The sequence below is a fragment of the Podarcis filfolensis genome, assembly GCF_964270895.1.
Source record: "Podarcis filfolensis genome assembly, chromosome: 16".
Taxonomy (NCBI): Eukaryota; Metazoa; Chordata; class Lepidosauria; order Squamata; family Lacertidae; genus Podarcis; species Podarcis filfolensis.
In genome coordinates, this window is record NC_139620.1 from 19521942 (window position 1) to 19535655 (window position 13714).

General features: G+C 48.2%; 1 protein-coding gene across 1 annotated transcript; it reads left to right on the forward strand.

The window, feature by feature from the left end:
• Positions 1-15: 15 nt before the first annotated feature.
• SPRING1 (SREBF pathway regulator in golgi 1) lies at positions 16-11176 on the forward strand. Its single transcript, XM_083590691.1, has 5 exons — positions 16-698; positions 3678-3834; positions 5767-5918; positions 7375-7488; positions 8721-11176. The coding sequence occupies exons 1-5, from the start codon at positions 588-590 to the stop codon at positions 8802-8804; spliced, it is 618 nt and encodes a 205-aa protein (XP_083446817.1). The 5' UTR covers positions 16-587; the 3' UTR covers positions 8805-11176.
• Positions 11177-13714: the final 2538 nt, after the last annotated feature.

Sequence of the window (13714 nt, forward strand, 5' to 3'; positions counted from 1 at the left end):
CGCGCTCCCCCAGGCACGTGACTTCCGTCTCCACCCCCCCTCCCTCCGGAGCATTTTCAATTGGACACAAAGTAACCCTCTCGCTTCCGGGGGGAGGGAGGAGAGAGACGGAGGAAGGCAGCCGGGCGGTCCTGCGGTCGCCGCACAAAGGCAGGCGAAGAACCCCCCCCCCCAACTCCCCGGGCTTGCTTTCCGTGCCATCTCCTTAATTCGGATCGCCGCTCCCTTAATTCGGATCCAGGCCCTTAATTCGGATCGCCGCTCCCTTAATTCGGATCCTGGATTCGGATCAACTTGGAAGCGGGTTTTGTTTTGTTTTTTTGGTGGGAGAGCAAGGAAAGGGGCGCCTTGGCTGCTTAGAAAGTTCACCCTCTCTGAAGCGGCTCCCGGTCACCCCGTGTCTCCCTCCCCTTCACATGCCCCCCACGATCGCCCCCGGAGGCCTGCCCGGGGATGAGGCGGGGGTCTCCCGGGCTCCCCCTCGCGCCCCAGACCCCCGGGTGGGCTAGCCAAGCCAAGGAAGAGCCCGATCCGCCGCCCCCCGTTCTCTTTCCGGGTCGCCCTTGACCCCCGCTTAGTCCTTCTCCATGGTGCAGATTCTGGCCCTGGTGTGGCGGAGGCTGCTTCGGAAGCGCTGGGTCCTGGGGGTCGTCTTCGGGCTGTCCCTCATCTATTTCCTCAGCAGCACCTTCAAGCAGGTCAGTCGAGACCCCCCACCCGCCCCAACACCCCCCCCTCTCTCTGGTTTCGTTTTCCGGCGTCTCTGTTATTTGTATCGATCGCGTTTACGGTATATATCAAAGTGGCCGAGGGGGTTCTCCCCTGCCCCCCAAATTATCCTTCACACAACAACCTTGTGAAGTAGGTTAGGCTGAGAGGCAGCAGTCCACCCAAGTTGGTCCACATGTGAGCGCCATGGAGATTTGAACCCTGGTCTCCCAGGTCCTAGTCTAAAGCTCTAACCACTGCGCCATCGCTGCCTCTCATCGCCGGAGGCAGCAGTTCTTCTGAATCCCAGTTGCTGGAAACCTCTTGTGTTTGCATCCCACTTGCTGGTTGCGTGGCTGCTGTGAGAACAGGATGCTGGACTTGGTAGGCCCTTGGATCTAATACTATAAGCATTGATATTGTTGTTTAGTCATGTCTGACTCTTCGTGACTCCATGGACCAGAGCACGCCAGGCCCTCCTGTCTTCCACTGCCTCCCACAGTTTGGTCAGACTCATGTTTGTAGCTTCGAGAACACCGTCCAACCATCTCATCCTCTGTCGTCCCCTTCTCCTTCTGCCCTCCATCTTTCCCAACATCAGGGTCTTTTCCAGGGAGTCTTCTCTTCTCATGAGGTGGCCAAAGTATTGGAGCCTCAGCTTCACAATCTGTCCTTCCAGTGAGCACTCAGGGCTGATTTCCTTCAGAATGGAGAGGTTTGATCTTCTTGCAGTCCATGGGACTCTCAAGAGTCTCCTCCAGCACCATACAGTGGTACCTCGGATTAAGTACTTAATTCGTTCTGGAGGTCCGTTCTTAACCTGAAACTGTTCTTAACCTGAAGCACCACTTTAGCTAATGGGGCCTCCTGCTGCTGCCGCGCCGCCGGAGCACAATTTCTGTTCTCATCCTGAAGCAAAGTTCTTAACCTGAGGCACTATTTCTGGGTTAGCGGAGTCTGTAACCTGAAGCGTATGTAACCTGAAGCGTATATAACCCAAGGTACCACTGTAATTCAAAAGCTTCAATTCTTTGGCGATCAGCCTTCTTTATGGTCCAGCTCTCACTTCCATACATCACTACTGGGAAAACCATAGCTTTAAACAGTATGTTTAAAATATAAACATTAGCATTTATATAAAGCACAGCACAGTCAATGGTCCGGGAAGGTGAGAGCTGCGATCCGTCACATCTAGTGGGCACCCCCTTGGCTATCCCTGCAATAGAGCTCTCAGGGGTTCGGTGTGCTTTTCACGTTCCACCTTTGTTGAACTCTTTACACAACAACCCTGAAAGGTCGGTCAACGTGGTCACCATCTTGTGCATCTGAGGGGAGGGGCCTGAGGGTCTTGCTTAAGGCGACAGAGTGAACCCAGAGCAGGGGTGAGATTCAAAGGGAAATTTGGCATTACGGATGACTAGACTCTTGGGTGCTGGGCTGCCTCAGTTCCATACTTCAAGCCCATTGTTTAGCTCAGTAATATACCATATTCTTCACCCTATAGGGCGCACCGGCCCATAGGGCGCACTTATTTTTGGGGGGGGGATAAAGAAAAAAGAATTATTTCCCCCCTGAGCCCCAAAGAGCAAAGAAGCCATGACAGTGAGCGGGATGGATCCCACTAGCTGTCCTGGCTTTGTTTTTAGCCTCGGGGCTGGGGGTCCGGGAGCGAAGGCGAGGTTGCGCCACCTCGCCATTGCTCCCGGAGCTTGCAGGGCTGCGGGTGGGGGAAGCCCGAGCTTCCCCCAACCCCAGCCCCCAGAACGGGTCCTGGAGCGACGGCGAGGTTGCATTCAACCTCACCATCGCTCCTGGTGCTTGCGGATAGCTTGAGCGAAAGCCTGCATTCGCCCCATAGGATACACACACATTTCCCCTTCATTTTTGGAGGGGAAAAGGTGCGTCCTATAGGGCGAAAAATACGGTAGTTTGAAACGAAGGAGCTACAAAGTCAATCGTCCCAACTTTTTGCAGGGGCTGCGTCACGCTACATTTCCCAGAGTGGTTTAACCATCACTCCCTCTTCATAGGAAACTGCGAATTGTAGGTCTTTGAGGGGAACATGGTGGATACCTCCTAATAACTCCCAGCACCCATAACAAGCTGCAGCTCCCAGGGTTCTTTCGGGGAAGACATGACTGTTTGCTTTAAATTTATGGTTGTGATGTAAATTTGTTTATGTATGCCACAACGGCAGCAAGGATACTTTTGGCCCAGAAATGGAAACAGCAGGAACTTCCAACATTGGAAGAATGGCAGACCAAGATGATAGAATACGTAGAATTGGCAAAGTTGACGGGGAAGATCCGAAATCAACGCGACGAGCTGTTTCAAAAGGACTGGAGCAAATTTATATTATATATGAAAGAACATTGTAAACATTTGAAAACGTTTGTAGGTTTGAGTTGAAATATTTTGTAATGCGGACACAGGGAACTGATTTACATTTAATGAGGTGACGTTTATCAAGAAAAAAAGAAGGTAAATAAGTGGATATAGAAATGCTAAGATGTAAGTGATTATTCATGAAAGCCAGAATGCGGGACAGGGGGAGGTCAGTGCTCAGTGTGAGCAATGCTTTTGGTTATGGAAATGTGAATTTGGTAAAATGTAAATTCAATAAAAATAAAAATAAATAAATTTATGTTGTGATGGTTGCCATAGTTCAGGCGGGTTGTGTGTTTTTTTAAGGGGCTGGATTCAAATCAAAACATAGGAGCAGTCTGGCTGAAAGGGCAACTTGCACAACTGTTTCTGTGTACTCTTTAAATTGACAGATGTAGCAGCTTGTGAGACCCATGCGTCTTGGGTTTTTTTGAAATGAGGCACGGGCAACCCACCCACCCCCAACGGAAAAATACAATGCACAAAATGACCTTTTGAAATCTTCTCCCCTGCTGCAGGTTAAGGCAGCATCGGCAGGACAGGACTGTAGCTTGTTTCCCATGCTCCTCTGTTTTCCGTTTCAGGAAGAGCGAGCCGTACGAGATCGGAATCTCCTCCAGGTGCAGGATGAGGATCACCCGATCGCGTGGAAAGTGCAGTTCAACTCCGGGAATGGCAGCCAGCCCGGTAACCAGTGCCGGAACTCTGTCCAGGGGAAGCTGCTGATCACAGATGAGCTGGGTGAGGCTCCCTCTTCCAAGGGTGGTGTGGTGTAGTGGTTAGTGCTGGAGTAGGACTGGTGAAACAGGAGAGCTGTGTTCCATCTCCCCTGATGGAGGCTGCATGCCTCTGGGTACCAGTTCCTGGGAGTTGGGAGTCACAAGTGGAGAGAGATTCTCATTCCATTTGGTTGGCCACTGTGAGAAAAGAATGCTGTCATTTCCTCATTGTGCCTGAGCTTTTACATAACATAATAAACCACTTCCAGTAATACAGGGGATAGGGCTGGGTGAGATATCAATAAACCAGTTTTAAATCCATATATGATACTGGATTCATAATTTTTGACAAGGTAAAGGGACCCCTGACCATTAGGTCCAGTTGTGACCGACTCTGGGGTTGCGGCGCTCATCTCGCTTTATTGGCCGAGGGAGCCGGCGTACAGCTTCCGGATCATGTAGCCAGCATGACTAAGCCGCTTCTGGTGAACCAGAGCAGCGCACGGAAATGCCGTTTACCTTCCCGCTGGAGCGGTACCTATTTATCTCCTTGCACTTTGACGTGCTTTCGAACTGCTAGGTTGGCAGGAGCAGGGACTGAACAACGGGAGCTCACCTCGTTGTGGGGATTCGAACCGCCGACCTTCTGATCGGCAAGTCCTAGGCTCTGTGGTTTAACCCACAGCGCCACCCGCGTCCCTGGTAATATACCCGGGTGACCTGGTAATATATCACAAATCATGATGCATGTTAGGGGTGGGCGATATATCATTCAAAACTGGTTTCAAGTCCATATAATGATACTGTTTTCATAATTTTTGACCTGGCAATATATTGCAAATCACGATATGTGAGTGTGCTGTGCAAAATATCACCATGTGGGGAAAACCATGAAGCCAGCCAATTGCTTCTCCCTAGCTCCATCCTTCTTTCAAACATTGTGATATATCAGTATGTCACGATGTTTAGCTTTAACAAAGTTGAAAACCAGATGTCTCCTGGCCCTAATAGTGGAATGTAGCACAACTTTAGCTCTTCATTTCCATGTTATTTGCAACCAGACTTTTCCTGGAAGCAGATTTCAAGGAAACGAGTGCTAAACTTGCACGGAATTTCCCTGGAAGTGGCATTTACGTCGTGCAGAAGCTCAAGTGCTCAGTAGGAATTGGCAGGGGAAAGTGCAATATACTGCTGTGTAAATGCAGCCATAAGCACCACGCCACTGTAGCACAGTGGAAGAACATTGGATTTGCATGCAAAAGGTTCCTGGTTCAATCCCTGGTAGGGCATGGGGAAGCTCCCTGCTGAATCCCTGGGGAGTTGCTGCCAGTCAGTGTAGACAGTTCTGAGCTAGATGGGCCAATGACAGCACTCTATGCCCAAGGCAGCACTCTATGTTCTATGGCTTTCCCTAATAAAGTACAGTGGTACCTTGGTTCTCAAATGCCTTGGTACTCAAATGCCTTGGTTCCCAAACACCAAAAACCCGGAAGTAATTGTTCCGGTTTTTTTAATGTTTTTCGGAAGCTTCTGGTATAAACACACACACACACATCCAAGTAATAATACAGTGGTACCTTGGTTCTCAAATGCCTTGGTTCTCAAATGCCTTGGTTCTCAAATGCCTTGGTTCCCAAACATCGAAAACCTGGAAGTAAGTGTTCCGGTTTTCGAACGTTTTTCAGAAGCCAAACGTCTGATGCAGGTATCAGCTATTATTATTTAAAAGTCTGGAATGGATTAATCCGTTTTGCATTACTTTCTTTGGGAAAGCGTGCCTTGGTTTTGGAGCGCTTCAGTTTTGGAACGGACTTGCGGAATGGATTAAGTTTGAGAACCAAGGTACCACTGTAGATATTTGTTGTCTCTTTACTCTGATTTCAAACAATCTAGAATGTCAAGTGCTGTCTCCTTCCTCAATATCTCTTCTGGTGTGTGTTTTTTTGGGGGGTAGGTTACATCTGCGAAAGGAAGGACTTGCTGATGAACGGCTGCTGCGACATCAAAGCCCCCAGTGCAAAGCTCTACAGCTGCGAGAGCTGCTTGCCCAATGGATGCTGCAGCATCTACGAAGCCTGCGTTTCCTGCTGTTTGCAGCCCAACAAGGTACGGGGCGTTTTGGTATGAACTCTGGGCACCTGCAGCAAAATGTTGCAGCGCAGCATTGCCACCTCCTCCACCACAGGAGTGCTTCCCTTCAGGTTGCCAGCCAGCCATGCCCTCTGTTGGAATACACTTACAGGGCTCAAGCAGACCATTCGATTTCTTTTGCCATTTGCTGTTTTTTCAACACACACACACACACCTCTATGTACATACCGTATTTTTTGCTACATAAGACACACTTTTTTCCTCCTAAAAAGTAAGGGGAAGTGTCTGTGCGTCTGGAGTGAATGTGTGGTCAATCGCTGGCTCCCTTTCCGGCCCCACCCCCTTGCCCAGGCCTCCATTGTTGAATGTTCTGCAGATGGAGGCTGTTTGTTTCTCCAGCGACAAGTGACTGGCTCATTAGATTATCTGTTTGGAAACTGTATCTGTAGAAATGACTCCCTTTCCTTTCCTAAAGAAGCTGCAGAACTGTGAGTTGAACCCCATAAAAATAGGATTTTTTCCCTTTGCAAAGCAAGCGCAACAACTTTGAGCTGATCCTCAAAAAAAACCACATGGGGCTTTTCCCCTTTGCAAAAGAAGCTGCACAACTGTGAGCTGATCCCCCCAAAAACAGGGCTTTCCCCCTTTCCTCCTCTAAAAACTAGGTGCGTCTTATGGAGTGAAGAATGTGTTATATAATATATTCTCTAGCACCTGCCTGATTGCATTTCACCCATTTGCAGCCCAGTTCTCCACTTTTAAGAACATTTTTTATTAACCAAAAACAACAACAAAAAGTTCATTCTCCAAAAAATATGCAGCTCTTCCCAGTTTGTGTCATCAGTGTCGTTCTGTTTGCTCGTGTTTTAATGGGGACTCCAGCGACTCAAAAATGCTTGCCTGTTGGAGATCTCTCAGGGTGAGAGGCTGGGGAGAGACTCCTTTCTCTGTATGGGACAAAAGTTAAGATTTACAGTCGTACCTTGGTTGTCGAATGGAATCCAGTCCAGAAGTCCATTCGACTTCTGAAAATGTTTGACAACCAAGGCACAGCTTCCGATTGGCTGCAGGAGCTTCCTGCAGCCAATCGGAAGCTGCATCAGATGTTGGGGTTCCAAAGAACGTTCGCAAACCGGAACACTCACTTCCAGGTTTGTGGCGTTTGGGAGACAAAACATTCGACTCGCAAGGCGTTTGGGATCCAAGATACGACTGTATTTGTGAGAGAGGATTCTGAATTCTTCCATCTCTTCTATCTTTTTTCCGTTTCTTTCTTTTTATTATTATTCGTGTAGATTAGCTTGTCTTTTATAATATTGTGAAAACTGTTAATAAAACTTTATCCAAAAATAAAAATAGAAAATGCTTGCCCGTTGTCTGCTGCTGCTCCTTCTCCACTGTGCCATTCCTGCCTTCATAACTCTTCAGTTGTCACCTAACTTCCTTCTTTCTTTCTTTTTTTAACCCCCAGCAACGGCTCCTGGAGCACTTTCTAAACCGAGCTGCGGTCGCCTTCCGGAACCTCTTCATGGCTGTGGAAGATCACTTTGAGTTGTGCTTGGCCAAGTGCAGGACCTCCTCGCAGGTACAGGGAGAGGTCTTCGGGGCTGACTGAGCAGCAGGTCATGATCTCCTCTGCTCCCATCCTGCTCCTGGTGGGTTAAGTTCAACAGATGAGCAAGACAACCCCCGTCAATCTGGCAGAGGGGATCAATAGCAACCATTCTGGGAAACCCTGTTCTAACTTGGGGTGCCTGGGATTGAGCCTGGGATTTCAATAATAATCATAATAATTATAATAAAATTTATTTATATCCCGCCCAACTGGCTGGGTTTTCCCAGCCACTCTGGGTGGTTTACAGCATATATGAAAACATAATGAAACATCAAACATTAAAAAGCAGAATATCTTATACAGACTATAAATAAACCAATAAATCAATAGAAATAATAATATAAATAAATAAATAAATAAATAAATATTCTTCCGATAGATTTATTGCTTTATTGTTTGGCGCCCAGCCACGCTCCCCTGCGAGTCTCTGCAGCTTCTGTTTACGCAGTGTGGCTTTGGAGCGGTCGTAAAGCAATTAGACAGAAGGTTAACCCTTCACTACACCCAACAAATATTATTTTATTATTTATATCCCACCCATCTGGCTAGGTTTTCCCAGCCACTCTGGGTGGTTTACAGCATATATGAAAACATAATAAAACATCAAACATTAAAAAGCAGAATATCTTATACAGACTATAAATAAACCAATAAATCAGTAGAAATAATAATATAATAATAGCAATAACAATCCATTTACAGTTATACCCAAGTTAAAATAACTGCCAACCCCAGCTAAACATTTAACCAACCCCAACCAACCCAACAAAAACAAAAAAGAGAAACCAAAATTAAAACCTTTAAAAACCTTTTAGCCACTTGCCCCAACCCAAAAGTTGTTCTAGCAATGTCCCTCCGGTCTCCCAGGAGCCTCTTTTAGCTGTTCCAGGTGAGCCTGGGCCCCGCCCCCTAGCCCAGGTGGAAATGGGCCTTGCGGCAGGGAGCAGGTCTTCCTTCCAGCACTGATGGCAGCAGCAATTTCATGCATGACAAGCATACAATCGTAGAATTGGAAGGGACCCCAGCGGTCATCTAGTCCAACCCCCTGCAATGCAGGAATCTCGGCTACAGATGTGTGCTCCATCATTCAGCTGGTGGCCATGCTCCGTAGCTGCCTGGCAAATCTGCGTCCCTGTATGTGCTCTGTCTTCTTTCCCCACCCTAACAAATATATCTCCCCCACCCTTTCTCCCCTTGCCCAGAGCGTGCAGCATGAGAACACCTACCGCAACCCCATTGCGAAATACTGCTACGGGGAGTACCCTCCGGACCTCCTACCAGTGTGATAGCAGCAAGGGGACTGTGGCAGCAAGGAGAGAGAGACTGGAGGCGTTAGCCATTGTGGAACGGTGACATTGTGAGGACGCTCGGACACCTGCCTTTGTGCTGCGGCACCCGACTTAGCCTTCCAGGAAAGAGCCTCTTTCATCCACCTGCTGCCGCCTCCCTGCAGTTCCAAAATGGGATGAGGGCAGTGAGAAACCCTCCGTCGGCTGTTGCCAAAGGACTGTGTTCAGACGCGGCATCGTGGCTACAGTCACTCCTGCCCCCATTTAGAGATACGAACATAATAGAAGTTGTGTCTCTCTCCCCGTAGCCTGTGGGCCTTCTCTCTCTCTCTCTCTGGCCTGGCCAACAAACACAGTGAATGACGAAAGGTCCCTTTAGATGAGAGAGCCATGCTTGGTTCCTTGCAGGCGAGAGACGTCCTTTATCCTCCAACCATGCCGTGTAAATACATATTATTTATTGGGATGACGCTACGGCTCAAAACATATTGCAGGGTGTTCTAGAAGCCGGTTACAGGATCGTGTTGGTCCAAGATGGGACAGAGAAAGCACTTCGCTTTAGATTGTTCTCCAGGCTTTGTCATTAATCTTGTTCCTCATGGTCTGATCTTTGAATTGATTTGGCTGTTGCTTGCCAGCAGGGGGCGGTAGCAAATAGCACTGTTTCCTGGCTTTGGAGCTAAATAGAGCTGAGGTTTCTCTGCGTATCCGGGGTGGAAATCCCTGGCCTGTGGGCCTATCTGGACCTACCAGGCTTCCCCATTGGGACCAGGGAGCTGTTTTACCCTAGCACCACCCACCTGGTGTCGCCTAAAGAGGCGGCTGTCGCAAGAAAATGGGATTTACAGGCATCGCTGGTCAGCTGATCAGAGCTGTTCCCACAGGGCTTCACAAGCACCTATGATCAGCCTTGCTCCCCACATCGCTGTGATGTTTGGTGGTTGTCATGTGGGCAGCCCCCACCCACCTGTCAAATTGAGCCAGCAGGGATTAGTGGGTTGTGGTACTGTGATTAGATGACTGTGGGTTGAGGGAAAGTAAACCAAAAAAACCCACACCTATAAATGCAGTACATAGGGCACAGATGCTTGCAGTTCTGTATCTCTGCTACTGCCGTGCCAACCCAATGAGCGAAGCAGTGAATGCCCCAAGTAGTGGGATAGGAGAGGTGAAAATAATGCCAATGTATTTGACATCTGGCAACCAATGCACCCCTTTGGTTTCAGGTAGTACATGGGTAGATGAGTCTTTAAAAGCCCGGGACACAAATTCTCACAGTCTTCTAGTAGCTATGGGGACTCATTTACCAGAAGTCATGTATTTAGCACAGGCCTAGGCAATCTCGGGCCTCCAGATGTTTTGAGACTACAGCCCCCATCATCCCTGACCACTGGTCCTGTTAGCTAGGGATGATGGGAGTTGTAGTCCCAAAACATCTGGAGGGCCGAGTTTGCCTATGTCTGATTTAGTGTGAACTCTGGAAGTGTGCACTCAATTCTGACCAGGTCAGTCTCCTGATATGTGTTGTGCTCTAGGAAGCTTAGTTTGGTCAGAATCGAGTAAACACTTAAATACATTACTTCTGGTAAATGAGTCACCATATCTGGGCTTTTAAGACGTGTACTACCCATGTACAGTGGTACCTCTGGTTGTGAACAGGATCTGTTCCAGAGCCTCATTCGCAACATGAGCAGAACGCAACCTGCGTGTGTGCGGGTCGCAATTCGTCGCTTCTGCGCATGCGCGTGACGTCATTTTGAGCATCTGCGCATGTGCGAGCGGCGAAACCCGGAAGTAACCCTTTCTTGTATTTCCGGGTTGCCGTGGGATGCAACCTGAAAAGATTTAACCTGAAGCAAACGTAACGAGGTATGACTGTACTATCTGAAACCAAAGGGTGCATTGGTTGCCAGATGTGTTTTTTTTCCTGTTCTCCTACCCCACTAAAGATGCTTTTCTGCTCCATGAGTCATCTGGAGATTGGGAGGCAATCCATGTTTCATGATGCAGCTGTTTTCCTCTCCTGTGACGTCATCAGGTAGCCTTGGAATGAGCCACCCGGGTGTAGAGCAAGCGTGGGGAACCTCTGACCCTCCAGCTGTTACTGAACTACAACTCCCACCATCCCTGAACGTGGACCATGCTTGCTGGGGCTGATGGGAACTGTGATTCAGCGGCATCTCGAGGCCCAGAGGGTTCCCCACACGTGGTGTAGCATTCTACCCAAGGGTCCTAAACTCAGCTGATGAGTTCTCTCTGACCACAGAAAGCTTTAATGTTCTACTGATTATGGAATACTCTTTGTCGCCTCTGATTTTCCCACTTCCAGTGTGAAACAAATGACTAAATACACTCCATCACAAACTAAACTTGTTCTCCTCCTGTTTATTGAATGGTGAAATATTCCTCACAGACATGGTTGCTGGCGGGAGACCCCAGCAGTGGACTTTCTGAATAAGGAGTCATTCCTTGTTTGCCCTAGGAAGGCAACAGTAGCCAACATGGTGCACTGCAGATATTCTGGATGCTAGATACCATCAGCACAAGCCAGTAAGTCTGGGATCTTAAACCTGGAGCCTTCCCGATGTTGTTTGGACTACATCTCCCATCATCCTTGACCACTGATAGTGATGGTTGGGGCTGATGGCAGCACGAGTCCAGTAAATGGCTGGAGCAGTGTGTTCTTCAACCTTTGGTCCCCAGATGTAGGTGGACTACAATACCCATCATCCACAGACAGCTTAGCCTAACAATCAAGGATGCTGTGTGTTGTGATCCACACACATTTGGGGACCTAGGGTTAGAACAGCCTTCTCGAGCAGGGTTTCCCAAACTTGGGTCTCCAGCTGTTTTTGGACTACAATTCTCATCATCCCTGACACTTGGTCCTGCTAGCTAGGGATGATGGGAGTTGTAGTCCGACAACAGTTGGAGACCCAAGTTTGGGGAACGCTGTTCCAGAGGGTCACAGATTTCCAGGCATGCAAAATGTTTCAATTGCAAGGGCTACACAAGTGAGAGAGCGCTGCTTCAGTGCTAACCATTTAGGAACCCGGAAAAGATATTGGGCTTCGGTTTCAAGAGAATGATGAGCGAGTTCTGTTAACGTACAGTGGAATGTCAAACCACTCCAAAAGAAGTTGCTGGATTGCTCCATTGGTCCAGGTCCGTGCGCAGAAAATAGATCTAGCTGAAAGGCAACACAGGACAATCTGCATTCATGGCAATGCATCCCTAACTATACAACCTTCTAATATTGCAGGATTATTGCAAAATTTTAGGAGGTTGTATAATCTTAGAACATTGTGTGGCTGTGGCTATCGCAAAGGGATCCTGCACTTCTGAAACTGCCACAACACTAAAGGTCAAGGACCCCTGGATGGTTAAGTCCTGTCAAAGGCGACTATGGGGTTGTGGCACTCATCTCACTTTCAGGCCGAGGGAGCCGGCATTTGTCCACAGACAGTTTTCCGGGTCATGTGGCCTGCATGACTAAACTGCTACTGGCACATGGAGGACCATGACGAGTGCCAGAGCACACGAAAACACCGTTTATCTTCCTGCCACAGCTGTACCTATTTATCTACTTGCACATGGGTGCTAGGTTGGCAGGAGCTGGGACAGAGCAACGGGAGCTCACCTCATCATGGGGATTCGAACCACCAACCTTCCAATCAGCAAGCCTAAGCGGCTCAGTGGTTTAGACCACAGTGCCACCCATGTCCTTTGCCACAACACTACTGAGGGTGAGTCCCACCGGTGTAATTTACCCCAGCGTAAATTATTCCAGCTTTTTGTAGTTTGAATGGCTCTATTAGTTGCAGGGGGAAAAGCGAATAAAAAGTAAAAAGGTAAAGGACCCCGGACGGTTAAGTCCAGTCATAGGTTGGGGTTGCAGCACTCATTTCGCTTTCAGGCCGAGGGAGCCAGCGTTTGTACACAGATAGCTTTTCGGGTCATGTGGCTAGCATGACTAAACCACTTCTGGTGCAACGGAACACCGTGACGGAAACCAGAGCGCACAGAAATGCCATTTCTTCCCGCCACAGCTGTACCTATTTATCTACTTGCACCAGTATGATTTCGAACTGCTAGGTTGGCAGAAACTGGGACAGAGCAACGGGAGCTCACCCCGTCATGGGGATTCAAACCGTCGACCTTCTGATCAGCAAGCCCAAGAGGCTCTGTGGTTTAGACCACAGCACCACCGACTTCCCTTCGGTGAATAGCAATGATGTGGCAGAGGTGAGTGGTAGAGGTATCTTAAAGCCTTCTCTCATAATACTAGAACTCTGAGCCGTCCCAGGAAGCTGAATTGCTGGAAGCTACTGCGAGGTGCTTTTGTGACTGCAGAAGAAATGAAGATCTTTCGCTCTCAAAGAGAGGACTGGAAGATGCTCTGGGAAGTTGCTACGCTGCCCTGTTTTCTTGCCCTCTGACCCACCAAGGTGAGAGTCATCCGGCAGCCACTTAATCAAATGGAGATGTTGATTTTTCTGTTAACCCAGCTGGGACGACATCTTCTGCAGGCCGTCATCGTGCCAGATAACAAATGGCTTTCCAGAATCCCATTATTCTCCCACTGGCAGGATCTGCTCCAGGAAAGGGAGATGGGAATGGATGTGTCATTTCGGGACAAAAGGATACGTCAATCCCGGTTATCGCTGCTCTGGAGAACTGAGCAGCTGTGGGTTTATTATGCAAAAACTCCAAATGTGGTATCGGGTGGATTTCTGGTCACACAGATTTCCCCACCTTAGTTTGTTTATTTATAATATTTATATACTGCTCTTCAACAATAAAGGTTATGTCCAATATTAGACCTATTCAGAGTAGACACATTGATTATATTATATTATATTTTATTTATTTTATTTTATATTAGATGAGTCTCTCTCTCTCTCTCC

Bases quoted from the DNA above. Each gene is read 5' to 3' on its own strand.
- SPRING1 (XM_083590691.1), top strand. From the start codon at position 588: ATGGTGCAGATTCTGGCCCTGGTGTGGCGGAGGCTGCTTCGGAAGCGC. The intron at 3,835-5,766 runs GTGAGGCTCCCT...TTTGGGGGGTAG, and splicing joins GCTGATCACAGATGAGCTGG to GTTACATCTGCGAAAGGAAG. The intron at 7,489-8,720 runs GTACAGGGAGAG...CCCCTTGCCCAG, and splicing joins AGTGCAGGACCTCCTCGCAG to AGCGTGCAGCATGAGAACAC.